General features: G+C 35.5%; 2 protein-coding genes across 3 annotated transcripts in view; one reads left to right on the top strand and one right to left on the bottom strand.

Annotated features, from left to right (window-relative positions):
- The window catches only part of LOC143667402 (phospholipid-transporting ATPase ABCA3-like), a 182,793-nt gene that overhangs the window by 3,484 nt on the left and 160,298 nt on the right, over positions 1 to 19,011 (bottom strand). Inside the window, exons 25-29 of the mRNA XM_077141590.1 lie at positions 14,023 to 14,148; positions 13,603 to 13,797; positions 10,445 to 10,632; positions 9,663 to 9,833; positions 8,985 to 9,175 (exon numbers count right to left, since the gene is read on the bottom strand). Of these exons, the coding sequence (XP_076997705.1) occupies positions 8,985 to 9,175; positions 9,663 to 9,833; positions 10,445 to 10,632; positions 13,603 to 13,797; positions 14,023 to 14,148 (871 nt within the window). The remainder of the gene's footprint in view (positions 1 to 8,984; positions 9,176 to 9,662; positions 9,834 to 10,444; positions 10,633 to 13,602; positions 13,798 to 14,022; positions 14,149 to 19,011) is intronic.
- Positions 1 to 19,011, top strand: part of LOC143667403 (uncharacterized) — a 93,636-nt gene that overhangs the window by 2,325 nt on the left and 72,300 nt on the right. The window contains exons 2-5 of one of the 2 annotated variants that reach the window (XM_077141592.1): positions 2,405 to 2,450; positions 2,693 to 2,725; positions 3,128 to 3,267; positions 7,789 to 7,861. In XM_077141592.1, coding sequence (XP_076997707.1) covers positions 2,405 to 2,450; positions 2,693 to 2,725; positions 3,128 to 3,267; positions 7,789 to 7,861 — 292 coding nt within the window. Of the gene's footprint in view, positions 1 to 2,404; positions 2,451 to 2,692; positions 2,726 to 3,127; positions 3,268 to 5,260; positions 5,324 to 7,788; positions 7,862 to 19,011 lie in introns of those variants that run through there. The other variant, XM_077141593.1, reaches the window with a different exon arrangement.

Raw genomic sequence — 19,011 nt, forward strand, 5'->3', positions numbered from 1 at the left:
AAATATAGACTGTTTTTTACATTCTGTTGATAGTGTTCTTTTTTGGGAGGGGTAAAGGGGGGTTACATGGGCTGGGAAATGGAACTTGATAGTATTCTTTGATGCACAAAGGTATTATATTTTATGAAGTCCAGTTGATCTATCTTTTCTTTTGTTGCCTGGCTTTTGGTGTTATATTTTAGAAACCATTGCCAAATCCAAGTTTATGTAGATGGAGATTTGCCCTTATGTTTTCTTCTAAGAGTTTTATAGCTATGACTCTTAATTAGAGGTTTTAAATCTATCCTGAGTTAAATTTTTGCGTGTGGTGTAGAGTAAGGATCCAACTTCATTCTTTTATATATGGATTTCCACTTGTTGAATAAACTGTTGTTTGCCCATTGAATGGACTTGGCACCCTTATTTCTGGACTTTCAATTCTATTTCATTGGTCTGTATGTTGTCCTTATACCAGGGCCACAGTCTTTTGATTACTTCAGATTTGCAGTAAATTTTGAAATCAGAATGTATGTGTCCTCCAATGTTGTTCCTTTAAAAAAAGATAGTTTTGGTAATTTTTGGTCCCTTAAAATTGCGTATGAATCCTAGGCTGTGGCTTTCTGTTTCTGTATACAGTATTATTGGTATATTGATAGGGATTTCATTGAATCTGTAGCTTGATTTGAGCAGTTATTGCCATCTTAACAATATTAAGTCTTCTCATCAAAGAAAATGGGGTGTCTTCCACTTAATTAGCTCTTCTTTAATTCTTTTGAGTATTATTTTATAGTTTTTAAGTGTACAAGTTTTGCAGCTCTTTAATTAAATTTATTTCTAAGTAGTTTATTCCTTTTTAAAAAAATTTTTTATTAATTAAAAAAATTAACAACAAACAAAACATTAAGATATCATTCCTTTCTACATATATAATGCTAGTGGTAAATGAAAGTGGGGGTAAGGGGTATGGTATGTATAATCTTTTTTTTTCTCTGTTATAGTTTTGTTTTTATTTCTGTTGTCTTTTTATTTCTTTTTCTAAATCGATGCAAATGTTCTAAGAAATGATGAATATGCAACTACGTGATGATATTAAGAATTACTGATTATATAGTTTATTCCTTTTGATTTTATTGTAAATAGAATTTTCTTAATTTTTCTTTTGGATTGCTCATTGCTATTATAAAGAAATATAACTGATTTGGGGGTTTTGATTTGGTATCCTACAACTTTCTGAATTTCTTTATTAGTGCTAAGAATTTTTTGTGGATATTGTAGAGTTTTTAAAATATAAGATAATGTCATCTGTGAAGAGATGGATTTACCTCTTCCTTTCTGATTTCGATGACATTTATGTCTCTTTTTTGCCTATTTACTCTGGATAGAACTTCTAGTTCTATGTTGAGTAGAAGTAGCAAAAACAAGCAATCTTGTCTTGGAAAGGCTTTCAGTTTCTCAGCTTTAAGTATAATGTTAGCTGTGTGCTTCTCACATATGGCCTTCATCATGTTCAGGAAGTTTCTTTCTATACCTAGTATATTAAGTGTTTTTATCATGAAATAGTGCTGGATTCCTGCATCAATCAAGGTGATCCCTTCATTCCATTAATGTGTTGTGTTGCACTAATTGACTTTCGTATGTTGACCCATCCTTGCATCCCTGGGATAAATTCTACTTGGTTGCGGTGGATAATCCATTAATATGATGCTGGATTTGATTTACTAGTATTTGGTGGGGATTTTTGCATCCATATTCATAATGGTGATTGGCCTGTAGTTTTCTTTCCTTGTTCTGTCTTTGGGTTTTGTATCAGGTAATTCTGGACAAACAGAATGCATTAGAAAATGTTTCCTCCTCTTGAGTTTTTGGATGAGTTTGAGAGGATTTTTGTTAATTCTTTGCTTCATAGAATTCACCTGTGAAACCATATAGTCCTGGTCTTTTCTTTTTTGGGGAAGATTTGATTACTGATTCAATCACCTTACTTGATATAATTCTGTTCAGATTTTCTATTTCTTCTGAGTCAACTTTCATAATTTGTATGTTTCCAGGATTTTTTTCATTTCATCTCAGTTGTCCAACTTATTGGCATACAATTGTTGAAGTATTCTCTTATAATCCTTTTTCATTTCTGTAAGGTTAGTAATAATTTCTCATTTCATTTCTGATTTCAGTAATTTGAATCTTCTTTATTTCTTAGCCAGTCTAGCTGAAAGATTTTGTTGATCTTTTCAAAGAACCAGATTTTTATTTTGTTAATTTCCTCCATTGTTTTTCTATTCTTTGTTGCATTTATCTCTGCTTAAATCTTTTTTTTTAATTTTCCAAATGAAATTTATTATTATTTTAAAGAATATTGCCTGATATGTAAATTCATGTATCTGATGTAAGTGATTCTGGCTAAGGTTTCTGCTTTCTTTTGTTTCAGGAAAAAGACAAAACAGTTCTCTGCCTTAGAACACACAAGAGAAATGAAAAATCATAAAACTGGGCGGGCCGCGGTGGCTCAGCGGGCAAAGTGCTTGCCTGCTATGCCGGAGGACCTCGGTTCGATTCCCGGCCCCAGCCCATGTAACAAAAAAAAAACGGAGAAACAAAATACAATAAAACAAGAAAATGTTTAAAAGATGTTTCCCTTTCTTCCTCCCTTCCTTCCTTCTATCCTTCCTTCCTTCTCTCTGTCTTTCCTTTAAAAAAAAAAAAAAAAAAAAAAAAAAAAAATCATAAAACTTGCAGAACTTCTGAAGTGGTATGTTTTTGATGCACTCAGCATTTGAAAAAGCTATGTGAAAACAGGAAAGGTCTTTAGCCTAGGGATTAACTTGTTTCTGGTCAAGGAAACCGGCGAGGACATTTGAATCACTCTCTCTGGTGGTGGTGTTGTTTTTGTGCATGTGTTTTTTCCTGATGTTTGATGGTTATTTCTTTTACCATTTCTGTCCTGAAAGATATCTCTTTATCTGGACAATTACTCTTTTTACACAGGAGGGAAATTCAAAGCTAGTAGTTGTTTTGTTTAACTAGAACTTCCCTTTGCTCTGGCCCTAAGCTAAGTCACTGAGGTTTCTTTTACCCAGGTTAGGTCTTGATTCTTGGGAGTGATAGACACCCAGAATTGTTACATTTCTTTTTGCATCCTTATTCATAATAGTTGCCTAATGCTGATAAAAGGTTTCAGACCTGCATCCTGCGCACAATAGCCTCCTTCAACAGAGTCGAGACACTGATGACAGGAAAACAAGCTTGGAGCCTGATCATGATACCTGGAATGCTCGTCCTTTTTCTGTTTAGGTACTACCAGCTATTCTTTTTCTTTAAGAGTTTTATTCACACACCATGCAATCCATCCTAAGTGTACAATTGATGGCTCTTGGAATAATCACAAAATTAGGCATTCACCACCACAATCAATATGAAAACATTCTCATTTCTTCCAAAGAAAAAAATCCCATACCACTTGTATCCCATTATTGACATTTTGCTTTGGTATAGTACCTTTGTCACAATTAATAAAAGAAATTACAATGTTACTGTTAACTATAGACTTTAGTTTATATTAATTGTATTTTTTCCATGTAACACCCTATTATTAACATGTTGCAATAGTGGAATACGTTTGTTCTTATTCATGTCAGAACTTTCCTATATTTATACAATTAAGCACAATCATTGCCCACTCTGGATTTTGCTGTTATACAGTCCCAGTTTTTATCTTCTGGTGACATACACGACTCTAGCCTTTCTCTTTCAACCATAGTCACACTCAGCTTTGTTAATTATGCTTATGGTATCGTGCTACACCATCACCCAGTATTGTGTTATCCATTTCTGAACCTTTACAATTAACCTTATTGAATATTCTGTACTTCTTAAGAATTGATTGCCCAGTCTCTGCCCTATTTCTATCTTCTTATAACCTATGCTTTTGATTTAAACACTCAGAGTTTGCTCATAATAGTTAGTTCATATTATTGAGACATACAATATTGGTCCTTTTATTTTTGGCTTTTTTTATTCAACATAATGTCCTCAAGGTTCATTCACCTTGTTGCATGCCTCATGACAATTCCTTTCTGCATACATAGTGTGTATTTGCCACAGTTTGTTTATCTACTTGTCATCTGATGGACATTTGGGCTGTTTCCATCTGTTGGCAATTGTGAATAATGCAACTATAATCAACAGTCTGAAAATGTCTTTTTGCATCCCTGCTTTCAGTTCTTCTGAGTATATACCTTGTAATGGAATTGCTGGATCATATGACAATTCTATACTTAGCTTCCTGAGAAACTGCCACACTGCCTTCCAGAGCAACTGTACCATTCTACATTTCCATCATCAATGAATAAATGGTCCTCTTTCTCCACATCCTCTCCAGCACTTGTTTTCTGTTTTTTTTGTTTTTTTAAATAATGGCCATTCTAGCAGGTGTGAGATGGCATCTTGTTGTGGTTTTGATTTGTATTTCCCTAATAACTAGTGAAGTTGAGCATCTTTTTATGGGCTTTTCAGCCATTTGTATTTTTTCTTTGGAAAGGTCTATCCATTTTATTTGCCCTTTTAAAATCGGTTGTTTGTCTTTGTTGCTAAGTTATAGGATCTCTTTATATATTGTAGATATTAAACCTTTATTGGAAATGTGGTTTCCAAATATTGTTTCCCATTGAGTAGACTGCCTTTTTACTACTCTGACAAAGTCCTTTGACTCTGCTTCAATCTTTATTATATCTTTCCTTCTGCCAGCTTTTGGACTAGCTTGCTCCTCTTTTTCTAGTTTTTCAAGGTGTAAATATAGTTTATTGTTTTGAGATATTTCTTCTTTATTAATGTAGTCCTTTACAGCTATAAATTTTACTCTTAGCACAGCTTTTGCTGCATGCCATAAGTTTGATTTTTTGTATTTATTGATTTTTCTTAATGTATCATTTCGATTTCCACTTTCTCTATCTATTTTAAAAGTTATTTTCTTAGTAGCTAACTTGGGGAGTTAAATTAACATCTTAAATTTATAGCAAACTTGTTTGGATAAAGCCAACTTAGTTTCAAGAGTGTATTAACCCTCTGGCTCCATACATTTCCATCCTTCCCTGTTTATGTTACTTTTGTTGGAGATTATATCTTCACAGACTTTGTGTTCTTTAATATAGATTTATTTTTTTAAACGGGGGAAAATAGGGTAACAAACCTAAAGTGTAATAGTACTAGCTTTCACATTTACCTACTGTTACCTTTATCAATAGCCCTTTTATTCTGGCATTGAGTTACTGTCTGTCCTTTCTTTCAGGTATGAAGGCCTCCTTCTAGAATTTTTTTGCAGAGAGAGCTACTAGCAACAAATTTCCTCAGCTTTTTTTTTTTTAATGTCTTCATGTCTCCCTCATTCTTGAAGGGGAATTGCTGGATACACAATTTTTGGTGTTTTTGTTTGTTTGTTTGTTTAACACTTTAAATATGCCTTCTCGGTGCCAACTGGCCTCCTTGGTTTCTGATTAGATGTAAGCTGTTAATTTTATTGAAGAGTCTTGTATGTGATGAGCCACTTGTCTTGTGCTGTTTTAAAGATTCTTTGTCTTTTGCCAGTTTCACTATGTTGTGCCTTGGCATGATCTCTACATTTTTTCTACTTGGAATTGAAATTCTTAGATGTGTAGATTCATGTTTTTTTTAATCTAATTTGGGAAGTTTTGGCTATTATTTCTTCAAATATTTTTCTGTCCCATTATTTTCTCTCTCACCTCCTTCTGTGACACTCATGATGTTTAGGTTGGTATGCTTTATAATGTCTCATATGGTCCTCAGGCTTTATTTATTTTTCTTTATTCATTTTTTCTTTCTGCTCCTCAGACTGGATAATTTCTAATATAATATGCTAACTCCAAGAATTAGATTCTCCCCCGCTCAGGGATTGCTGATTTTTGTTCATTGAGTGCTGCAGTCAAATGTTTGTTTAGTGACTGTTCTAGTTTGCTAGCTGCCAGAATGCACTATACCAGAAATGGAGTGAATTTTAAAAAGGGAAATTTATTAAGTTGCAAGTTTACAGTTTTAAGGCCATGATCATGTTCCAATCAAAGCAAGTCTATAAAAACGTCTAAATTAAGTCACCAGCAGGAGATTACTTTTGCTCAAGAAAGGCCAATGAAGTTCAGGGTTTCTCTCCCAACTGGTAAAAATGGTAACATTTGCTTTCTCTCCAGGCTTCTTGTTTCATAAAGCTTCCCCAGGGATATTCATCTACAGAGGTCTCTGGCTGCATGGGCTATCTCATCTGTCGTGGACCTTGTCATTTCCTTAGATATCTGGATCCCCTCCCCTCAAAAAGGATCTAAGTCTCTTTAAATATTCCTTTAGCAGTCTCAATGGTAAAGTGACTCGCCATCCCCACACCCCACAGCTGTGGTGGAGGTGAGGAATGGAGGACTGTTACTAGTTTCTACACACCACTCTCTTAACAAATTTCATCAGCCTCTCTCTTCATCAAGCACTCCCTTAGTTGCTGTTTAAGTGTCCAATCATGTTCCAGCATACTAAGATGGTTGATTAAGATAGTTATTTCTTCAGTTTGATATTGTTTCAATGGAGGGAATGATCCTTAATTTTTCTTATGCCAGCATTTTATGGGACCTAACTCTCAGAAGATTTCTTAAAAGATAGTTTTCAGAATTTGTTCTATTCTATTCCTTTGATTTTCTTGTTTGTAGATTACTTTCATAATTGCGTTGGATTGTCATTGCCTTACTTCTCTCTCACTTTCTCTCGAATTCTTATCTGTTTTTCTGTTTGATTTTTTTTCTATTTACTCAATTTCTGATATCTAGCTCCTTTCTTGTGATTTCTATGTTTTTTATTTGCTCTTTCTCCTTAAGTATTTCTGAAATGCTTTCTTCTTCTAAAATTAATCTCCAATGCTCTATCAGCTGTGTTTTCACATACCCCTATTTTCTACTCATCTTATTTTTCAGCCATTCCAATTGTGATTTAGGATTTTCTTTCATATCTATATCCTTCTTTATTTTTAAAGTTCATATTGATGTGTTAGGTAGTAATTTTCATCTATCTTGTGGCTTTATATATCTGTTATTCTTTCATGTCTGTTAGGTTTTTCTCCAGTCCTCAAATGCTTAAAATATTTTTCTGTTAAGTTCAACCACAATCTCTACAGCTGTCATATTTAAGTAAGTTGAATTTTCTTATACTTTTGGAAGAAGTTTCCTGTGCAGGGGGTGGGGTAGACAGAATAACTTTCTTAGCATTACAACTGTAGGGATCAGTCCTAAGAGTTCTCTATGATATAGTAAATAATATGATATGTCAGTAAAGAGCCTCTTCAGGTATTTATATTTACCTCCTATGGTTCTCCCTCAACTCCAGGCCTAAATAAGGGATGTTTTCCTTATGAGAGGATCTGTATTGATTCTTCTTGGAGAGAAGATGATACCAACCACCCACTTTTCTCCACCTTGAGGGTCCTGCCTTTATGTGGGAGTCTTAGCTTGAGTTTTCCAGTATTGCAACTGAATGTTCCTTTTCTTTTCATTTCTTTTAAATTTTAAATAATGTCCTCAATTTTGTTTCTGAGACAATGATTGCATTAAAATAATTTTATTTTTATCTTATAACATTCCCATTTTATTTTACCATAAGTGCTTTTCAGAGTATATAACCTTCCAAATACAGAAGTAGAATAATCTTATTTGTGCATATTTTAGAGAGAATACATGATCACATTTATTTCCTTGAGATTATGGAGAATCATGCAATTTAAATATTCCCTGTTTACGGTGGTAAGCCATTTTCTTTTTGTGTGGGCAGGCACCGGGAATCAAACTGGGTCTCTGGTATGGCAGGCAAGAATTCTGCCACTGAGCCACCATCACACCGCCTGGTAAGCCTTCTTTTTAAGTGTGTATTACAGCTCACCTTTGCTTACAATTATTCTTTCTTCTTTTTTAAAATTAATGTTCATGTATAGGTCTCATGTCAGGACTTTCTCAATCTGCCATATTTGCATAGATATTTACTAAGGAACAATATGAGAAAGGACTGGGTAACCATTCTTCAAGTAGAGTCCATTCTTTGGGTAGCTAAATTTGTTAGGATAGCTCACAGCAAATGGATCTTTACTGATATAATAAGAACTAAAAACATTTGCCAAGTGAATTCATACATAAATATTGAACTTCTTAACAGGTCTATTCATTTGCAGTTGTCATAGGCATGTCATAATCTGACCAAAAATGAGGTAATATTCTTTCCCTCATATCTGCTCCTCCACATCTGCTCCACTATTCATTTCTTATCTATATTCTGTTCTCCAGTCCTATGTAATAAATCATGCTATTTTCTATTGCCTAGAAGATAAGGTTCCAATTTATCAGCCTGACACACAATGGGAACTTCTGTCATATTTTGCTCAGCCTAAAAAAAAAATGGAAACTAAAATGAAAACCCAAAATTATTCAAAGCATTGTCATGTCCCTGATTTATGTTTAGAAAAGAGAGGTGAGGAACAAAAAGAAACAATCACTGGTTGTGTACTATACCACATTGGCAGAGAGGTACTTATTGAATTTAGCATATATAGCCTTGAAGGAGAGAATGAAGCTTAGTAGTTCTTGCTTGCATTTCAAAACCACATCCTGGTTGAGTCAGCAAAAGACTAGAGTTACATGCTTAGTGTGAGGAAAAGAAACATGAAATGTTGCATGGATAATATATGGAAATAGTTGAGAATTATGCTAAAAAATACGACTTAGTTATAAAGTCATATGTAGACCACAAATACAGAACTGCCTGACCAGAAGAGCTTGGTGACAACCACTGTTTTTGTGAAATCTTTGAGCATAAACAGATATGAGAAGTTCACAAGGACAAAATTTCCTGAAGGGATTCAATAAGGAAGGTAAATAAGCATCAATAACTCGCAAGAGACAGTTTTGGAGACATACAACATATGGATACAATGTGATTTGGCATATATCCAACAAAGTTAGCCCAACCTAATTTACCTGGGAAGGTTGTTGCAATGAAATTTTTAAAATCTTCTAAATGATCTTCATCATCATCAGTCTTAACCTTTGCCTTCATGATGTAATAATGGCCAAACTTGTTCTTAAGGTGCTGTGGGCTGCCCAAGCACATGAACTTGCCTTTCACCATGATGGCCAGCCTGGTACAAAGGGCTTCACATTCCTCCATACTAGAAAAACAAGATGCCAGAATAATGTAATCCTAAAATCTGCTTTGGAGGACATTTTCTAATTCAAACAGAAGCCAAATTTTGTGAATCTCTTTGCAATGGAAAGTTGCATTTGCCAAATATCAAGTCATCATTGCAAAATGTTTTTTTTTTTTTTTTGCATGGGCAGGCACCGGAAATCGAACCCAAGTCTCCATCATGGCAGGTGAGAACTCTCCCTGCTGAGCCACTGTGGCCTGCCCGCAAAATGTATATTTTTCAATGCAAAGTAACAAAGGACCAAGTCCTCAAAAGGAGCATGTCCTGAACTTCCTAACTTCTACTCGTTCTTGATTTTGCAGCTTAGTGAGGATTCTTGTCTGTCCCATTCATTAGATTAATGAGGAGCTCACATACTCAGGGAGGATCTCTCTTCAATATTCTCAGCCCCAAGTAATTCCCTCTTATAGCCTGCCAAACCTAAAGCAAGCCTCTCAGTGAGCCATACCTGTGAGAGGTTAGAATGATGGCTTTGCCAGCTTCACGTGTCCGTGTCACTACGTTCCAGAGCAGACGCCGGGCTACTGGGTCCATGCCAGTTGATGGCTCATCCAGGATGATGACTGAGGGCTTTCCCATCAGGGCAATAGCAGTACTCAGCCTACGTTTGTTTCCTCCACTTCATGGTCAAGATAGGAGAGAGAGAGAGTGAGAGAAGAGAAGACTGTACAAATCAATTATTCATAGTGAAGTGCTAACACAGACATCCAAAATGACAATCCGAGCAAACAACATGAATGTCAGCAATGCTTCTTAGATGTGGCTTTAACACGGCAGCAGACCCAGGTGGAGGTGTACATATTAATTAATTTTCATTTGAAAGGTAGAGGAGTGACTTTTGTTTATGTAAATGATTTTAGCAGCATTACCAGAGACATTTATTTACTTTACTTAGAGTACCATGGGTTTTCAGGTGCATAAACACCACCATAATTCAAAGGGCCTCACATTCATCCTTACTTGGGAGACCTGAACAAGCATGCTCCATTCTGAGGCTCAAAGGTAATAGTTCAAAAGAACTAGGATTTGGAGTTTCACCTTTACAAGGGGAAGACTTGGAACGCCACCGATAGACTTTATTACTGGCAACTGAAAACAGCCAGGGCATTAGATAATTTCACTATCAGGTAATTGTGTGACACAGGGGGCTTAGGTGGAGCTGTGGGAATTCATTTCAAACTTCAGAACATAGGGAGACCCCTCAGCATCAGCAGCAGTGTAATGCCTCACCTGTAGGTGTAGATTAACTTGTCTGCATGGGGCTCCAGATGTAGCGAGTTCAGCCAGTTGTTCACATACAGGTGAATCTGGGGCTCAGAGACTCCCCATATTCTGGCATACATGATCATTATTTCCCGAGCAGTCATGTACTCCAGCAGGGCATCCGTTTGAGGACAATAGCCAATCCTTGACCTCACCTGATTGTGAGAAAGGCCTTAAGTAAGGACCTAAGTAATGTATCCCATTAAGTAGTATGGATGAGATAGCAGACATGAAGTCCTCTGGGCCAGGCCTCTAAGAGTCCTATGAAGAATATTTTCTCTTCTAAGGCTACAAATATTGGTCACTAGAGACTACTGGAATGAATGGGAATAATGGACTCTCCAATTCAGTGTTGATGATCTTGGGGAATGAATAAGTTATAAATGAAATCCCAGAGCACATTCAATTTGGGGCATCTTTATGAAATGTTCTCATTAATCAGGAATGGTAAAGGGCATGACCACTCCAAATGATTTTGTACTGAAAAATCTGCACAGCCATGTGGAGGCCTTGTTTCACAGTGAGGCTGATCCAGAAACAAAGCCTTTCCCCCACCCCACTCTCAGGAGACTGCAAAGAATGTTGTTGTGGCAGTTAGCCAAATCCTTTTGTAGATGTGCATTCAGGTGCACATAAATCCCATAGTCAGAGAAAAAGCTGAGAATTAAATTTAAGTTAAATTAAATTTTGTTTATTACATCAATCCCAGCCTCTTCATGGCCCTAGAGTTTTGGCAGAAGTAAATTCAAATGCGCTGCTTTTCCTAGATATCAAATGATTTTTATAAATAATTGTTGAAGGAATATTACCTACATTCAAATATAGTCATATAAAGAAGGAATGCCGGCAAAATCAATACTCACAGGAACAAATTTGTAATGACTTCATACATTAATATTTGCAGTACAAGATGAGAAAATAATTATGCTTAATATATTTGAACATATTTTGCAGGTTTAAAATATCTTATGAAGAAAGTACAAACCATCACTTAGAAGTTTTGGAAATGATCATATATGTCATCTAAAAATAAAAAATAATGCTGTGTTAAAAATTCCTTGAGTCACAAGGAAGTAGATAGTACTTAGCTGGGGGATGGGTCATAAGAAATGTAGAATGCAGTATAAAGCCCTATGAAAGTGATACTGAGAGATAAGGAATGGGGTGCACAGGTAGTTCAGTGGTAGAATGCTCACTTCTTCCATGAGGGAGACCCAGGTTTGATTCCCAGACTATGCACCACCCCCCAAAAAGAAAGAGAGATAAGGAATAAGTAATATGTGAAATTGGAGTTGGAGACAGAGAGAAATAAAGGAGCACAAGAAATATTTGAAGATATAATAGCTGAAAATTATCCAGAACCACTAAGGATATCAGTTGATAAATTTAGGAATATGCACAAATCCTATGTAGGGTACATTTTAAAATGGTTCCATACTTAAGTTCTTCCTGTTGAAGCCTATGAAGAGCAAAGAGAAACTTTATAAAGCAGCCGTAGGAAAAAGAGAGATTATCTATATAGGAGTGTCAGACTGACATCTGACTTTTCAAAAGCAGTGATGAAAGCTTGACGATAGTTAAATAACACCTCCAATATGCTAAAAGAGAATAAATGTGAACCTTAAAGGTCTATGAAAAGTGCAAATATCTTCCAAGAATAAGAGTGAAATAAAGGTATTTCCAGAAAAATAAAATCTGAATAAAAAGTTTTCCCCTCAGATGGAAGAGGGGAAAGATGTCTAAAACTGCCATTTCTATTCATGCTGAGTAGAGATTCTAGCCAATGCAAGAAACCTGGGGTGGGGTAGGGAGGAAAGTATAAGTATTTGAGCAGGAAGCAAACCCTTACTATTTGCAGCAATTTAATTTATAGATTAATTATTAGAATTAAGAGAATTTAGGAATTTTGTTGACTACAAATTCAATATTTAAAGCTCATCTGTATTTTTATAAACGACCAATAAGTAATTAAAAATAAAATTTTAGGATTTAATTTACAGCAATATTAAAGTGTAAAGTAAGCAGCAATAAGTTGCACATACTAGTTTTCATGTTCTTACACATGGTGAGCTAGCTGAATCCTCTAGCTACTGCAAAATCCTTGCAAAATTATTAAAGTATTATTTGCAGACATTTAACAAGACCCAAATGCATTATAGATATACTGTGGTCAATTTTTCTGGAATCCCATTCAAAATCACAGGTTTTTTTTATAAAGACAAATTGATTCTTAACTTTGTTTATAATTTTAAAGGGTCAAGAATAACCAAGACGATATTTACAATAAAGTTTGTTTTTTTTACAATAAAGTCTTTAGTATTTCATATTTTGATTTATTATAAAGCTGCATTAATTAAGAAAGTGTACTGATGCAAGGATGGAAAAATATACCCGTGGAACACAAATGAGTCCAGCAACTGACCCACATTTTTTTAACACTTGATATTTGATGAAATTGATACCCCAATTTATGGGGCAAGGACAGAATATTTCAAAAAAAGATGCTGAGCCAATTTGCTATCTATATGCTAAAAAAATGTGGAATGATTCTTGACCCTTATTTCACACCACAGTTGTTTACAGATGGATTATAGATTTAAATGTGAAAGATAGGCCAATGAAATTTGTAGATGATAGCAAAGAAAATTTAAGTTTTAGTTTAAATTTAGGGTAGGTAAGGAATTCTCAAATAGGACACACAAAAAAAATGATCATAGAGAAAATATAGACTATTGAAATTATAAACTTCTTTTCAACAAAAGAAAGACAATTATACAAGAAAAATTATTCTGAAAATAATTACAAAAAGCCAGATAACTCAAAAGGAAAATGGGTAAAACACCTGAACAGCCACATTGCTAAATAGCATATCCACATTTCCAATACACATTTGACAATAAATTCAGGTTTGCTCATCAGTTAAAGAAAATGAAAACCACCAAAAGCCAACATAATTTCTAAGATGAAAAAGTCTAAAAGACTGACAATATCAAATATTTGTAAGAATGTCGAATGATAGAAAACATCATCCACTGCTGGTAGGAGAGGAAATTGGTGGAACCCCTTTGACAGAATTACCTGAACCCCCAAATCATCATGCTTTTCAATCTTAATAATAGTCTAACCTTGTGGATATTTTTGATGATGCTAAAGCCATCAATGAACACATCCCCAGAGGTAATAGTCTTTTCTCCAGTTAACATTTGGAAGGTAGAGGTTTTTCCAGCTCCATTAAATCCAAGCAATCCAAAGCACTCCTCCTTTTGTATTGCAAAGGAAATATTTTTCACAGCCAGGATGGCTGGACGCTTAAAATATATCTGAAAAAATCCAGAAAACACAATATAGTTAAAATTACATATAGGTCATACACAATCACCCCAGACCCTTATGGACCACTATCTGGAACAATTTCACAAGAGCTCCTTTTTTCTACTTGGAAAATTTATCTGTATCCTAAAGAACTGCCGCAATCCCTTGACACCAAAAACATGCTCTTAAGTGGGGGCAAGGCCAGTATAATGTTGGCCATTGAATGATATTACCTTTGTGAGTTCCTTAACAAGTACAGTAGTATTCAGAAATTCATACGGCCGCTCCAGGATTCTCTTCCTTTCCTTTTCTACATCTTCATCTTCAGATTCTCCAGATAATTCCTTGGACACTACATCCTTTATTTTAAAGACAAGAACCATAGAGGGGGATGGTCTGTAGACATCTGACTAAACTGGGTGGATTCAGGAAAGCTAAATTGAGAGACAATCTCAAAAATATCAAAATAGAATGCTTAAGTCATTTCCACGAGACTGCGTTAATATCACCTTACTCTTAGATACAAACTTGATAGAGGTTTGAAGAATGAAAAGTTCATCAGAAGAATGAGGGTGGGAGCACAGGAGAGGGAAAGGACATTCCATATAATAGATAGACTGTGAATTACAACATTCTGATGTGTACTCTAAATCTTTGAAAGACAGAAGTTAAAGCATTCAAGGAAATGGTTTTCATGAGCTGGATTCTTAAGAAATAGTAAGTTATCTCAAGAGGGTAGGGGAGCTCTCAAAAACACAGCCCTGCAATTGTAATAATAACTTTTGACAAGATTAAAAGGGATGGGGAGCTAGGGAAATTTGTAAACCTTCAAAAAAGTAGCTTTCCCAAAGTAACTCGTTGAACTCTGTGACCTATATTTTCAAGAAAAATATACAGATAAAAAGAATACTCTTTAGTGAGTAGAACAAGAGGCTCTAGGAAACTGATCTCAATATGTTAGAACATAAAGTTGGAGTATTTTAAAGACTTTTTGTCCAATCTCTTTGGAACAGATTGATCCTTGCTTTCCACAGTTTAAGAAATAGAGATTGCATAGTCTGTTTTGCCAGAATTGGGCACCTCATGATAAACTGAAGCCACATAGAGCTTATTATAATCAATCATGATTTGTTATAATCACAATATGTTCAACATGCCAAAGAATAAAGAAATATTAACTCTTCCTTTTAGTGAAGAGAGGAGAGTCAGTAAGGCTTCAAGTAGAAGAATTTTGAGATTTCCTGAACGGCAATACTCAGAGATCCTTCTAGAATGGCAATAGGAGGAGATCCTTAGACCCATGTGCCAGCAAAACTAGTGAAAGTTATTTTTAAAAATAACCATTTAGAGTCTCTGGAAATAGTCCTACAGGAATACAGAAAATGAAGAAACATTTATTCAATGGTATTTGCTAAAACTCAGTAAGAACAGTGAAGGCCCATGGCATTTGGACTGTGACTCACATTCTGTCTCCCTGCCTCCCAGCCCGGTGATATGGAACTCCACTCCAGGTGGGCACAGCCAAGAACATAAGTCTTCTTCTTCCCCTACTTCCAGTTTAGGGCTATCGAATCTTCACAGAAGGGGCAGAATGTCAGCATTACTCTTCCCACCCACCAGCTATCTGTTCCAGAGGCTGAGTTCTGGGGCTCCCTTTTCCACCTATCCCCCTACTACTGGGTAGAAGCTCTGACCTTGGGCATGGTGTGCTACACTGGGAACCTGCTTGCTCCTACCCTACATCATTCTTAGGGCAGAGGCTCCACACCAGGAAAGGTGAGTCAAGAAGATTAAGGATCTAGCTTCTAAAGCATGTCTACCCTCCCAGCTCCAGAGCCATGTCTTAGAGATTTTTTTTCCCAATGGAATAATCATCCTGTAAAACATAAAGCTCCTACTCTCTTCCCAGAGGAAAGGACTTTATTTGTAACAATGGGTGAGGAAGTGCAAGCCTAAAGATGCTCTAAAGAACAATGGAAGTTTTTGGTGGAATTAAGCAATTAAGAGGAAACTGATAGCTTCATTAGAGTAATAAATTCAACCGTAGTCTAAGTAGTTAACCAAAGAGACCCAGTAAAAGAGACAACTAAAAGAAGGCCTCAGCATGTGAACAAACCTTAACCACTGACCTCAAACTAGCTCTGCAATGGAGCTTGCATTTAATTGAATTAGGCTGTGGAATAATTTGTATCTTAGGGCATTATTGAAAATAATAGAAGAACAAGCAAGAAATTAGTAGAGTTTAACAACTGGATGTGGTGAGGAAAAGACACATGTCTTTTCCAGGGCTGCAACCTCTGAGGAGCAACCTCAGAGGCTTCACACTGCAACAGAAATGGAATTTATTAAAATAGTCAGTAAACAAAAAGGCAAACAATAAGTCCCCTAAAATGTCCATATTTCAACAAAAAGCTTATGATACATGCAAAGAAACAGGGAAGGGTGACATACATAGGAATAAAGCAGGCAACAGAAACTGCAAGTGAGAACAACCAGATATTAGATTTAACATAAGAATTCAAAGTAGCCATCGTAGTTATGTTCAAATAACTAAAGGAAACAATGCTTCAAGTAACAGAAGAGGGTATGATGACAATGTCTCTCAAATAGAGACTGTCAATAGGAGATAACTATAAAAAGGAACCAAATGGAAATTACGTAGTTGAAAAGTACAATAACTGAAATGAAATTTCATTACAAGGGCTCAATAGTATGTTTGAACTTGCCAAAGAAAAAAAATAGCAAACTTGAAGATAGCTAAAGAGTGTATGCAATCCAAAGAACAAGAAAAAAAGAATGTTGAAAAATGAACAGAGCCTCAGAGAAATGTGGGAAACTATTAAGTACACTAACATATGAACAATAGGAAGCCAGATCCAGAGAGAGAAAAAGAAGCAGAAAATTATTCAAAGAAATAAGGGCTGAAAATTCCCCCAATTTAACGAAAACCATCAACCTACAAATCCATCAATGGATACTAAGTAGGATAAATACAAAAAGTTGTATGTCCAAATGTGGGCATATCATAGTGAAAATGCTGAAAGCCTAGGAGCAGGAGAAAATCTTGAAAGAAGCAAGGGAAAAACACGTCACCTATAAGATAACCTCTATAAGGTTAATAGCTGACTTATCAGAAACAATGGAGGACAGAGGCAGTGGGATAACCTAGTACAAATCCTCAAAGAAAAAAATCTGAGACCCAAAGATCCTATATCCAGGAAAACTATCTTTAAAAAACAAAGACAAGGGTGGGCAATGGGGCTCAGTGGCAGAGTTCTCACCTGCCATGTTGGAGGCCTGGGTTTGATTCCCAGTGCCTGCCCATGTTAAAAAAAAAAAGCAAAGACAAGATTGGATGCATTCAGGGAGGTATGGCATAGACATGAATAGGCATTTGCACACTGGAGTTCATGGTAGCATAACTCCATATGGTAGTCCTCCATTGATGGAGGAGGCCTAAGGGTACATTCATTGATGAAAGCAAGGGAGAAACATGGTGTATACATACAGTGGAATAATGAGCTGCCATAGGAAGGAATGAAGTCATGTGGCATACAATTAGGAGAATGAACCTTGCAGACATTATGTTGAATGAAATAAGCCAGAAAACAAATTGGACAAATAATTTATGGTCTCACCTATATAAACTAACAATAATGAACAAACTTTGAGAATTGAATTTGAGTACATAGGTTATCAGGGGATAGAAAGTGGGCAGAGGTTGAGCAATCAACGAGTAAGGAGTAAAGAATGTTCAAATAAGGCTCATTGAAAGTTTCCTAGATTAGAAGTTTTTATAGCTGAAAGTTTCCTAGATTAGAAGATCTTCTAGCAGTCACATGTATTCCTGAGTTTTAACTGGAATTTCTAAATTCTGAGATGCTGTGCTCTTTGTGTATAACCTGGTAGTTCCCTTGAACACTGAGAATCTGTGAAATACTTGAGATTCAGAATTCGAATTCTGAAGTTCTCAAAGTCAGCATTACTCCATCGAGCAACTGTTAAAGAAACTGAAAAAAGGCAACTGTCAAAGAAGCTGAAAAAGAGATCAGACTTCGATTAGAGATATGAATGAAATGGACCTGGTTAGGACTAAGGTAAAACAGAATACAGGATGATGGATGATATTGTTTGTATTTTAAAACTACAACCTCTGTGTGAGACCAAATGAAGAAATGTTTATTTAGCCCAAAATTTAAATTTTCAGTAGTGCAGTATCTAATTTAACCTGTCTGGTCTATTTGTTACCTAATTACATGAGATCCAGAATAGGGAATGAGGTTTTATTACTTTATACAGGTTAATGTAATAACCAGATATCCTTAAAGATTGAGAGGAAGATCAAATGAGAGGAAGGAGGTGCAATTCAGAAATTAGGATTTAAGAAATGACTCTGACTGCTGACTCATAATATAGATATTCCTTTAAAAAGTCTTGTGTTTTGGAATGGCCAGAAGGAAATACATGAGGTTGCTGAATGTAATCTAGTATCCCTAATCTATGATAATGATTGTATAACTATATTGCAAAAAAAAAAGTCAGTTGCCTTGTTTGTATGGATCTACTTCTGAAAGTTTGTTTCGTTCCACTGATATATATATATATCTCAATACTACACTGTCTTAGTTAATATAACTCTATTGTAAGTATTAAAGCAGGTGGGGGGGGTGGTTCGAGGATAGTTCAGTTGTAGAATTCTCACTTGCCATGTGGGAGACCCGGGTTCAATTCCCAACCCATGAGCTTCCCCAAAACAAACAGGCAAAACAAACAATAATGGGATACACACATGGGAAGAATGTGTGACCACCACCATACAGCAAAAAAAAAATGGGTAGATTGCAATACTAGTGGTCAATAAGAGGGAGGGATAAAGGGTATAGATGTATGGTGTTTTCATTTTTTTTTTTTGTTTCTTTTTCTGGAGTAATGCACATGTTCTAAAAATGATTATGTGATGAATAAACAACTATATGATGATATTGTGAACCATTGATTGACTACTTTGGACGGATTGTATGGTGGGTGAAGATAACTCAAAATTGCATTACAAAAAAAAGTGAAGACAAGACATTCCCAGATAAGCAAAAGTATAGTTTTTTTTTTTTTTTTTGGTAGCAGACCTGCCTTACAGGAAATACTAAAGAAATTTGATCAGGATGAAGCAAGTAATACTAGGCATAATTTGATTCCATGTGAAAAAAGCAAAGAGCAAAAAAGGT

Source organism: Tamandua tetradactyla, chromosome 23, assembly GCF_023851605.1.
Source record: "Tamandua tetradactyla isolate mTamTet1 chromosome 23, mTamTet1.pri, whole genome shotgun sequence".
NCBI lineage: Eukaryota > Metazoa > Chordata > Mammalia > Pilosa > Myrmecophagidae > Tamandua > Tamandua tetradactyla.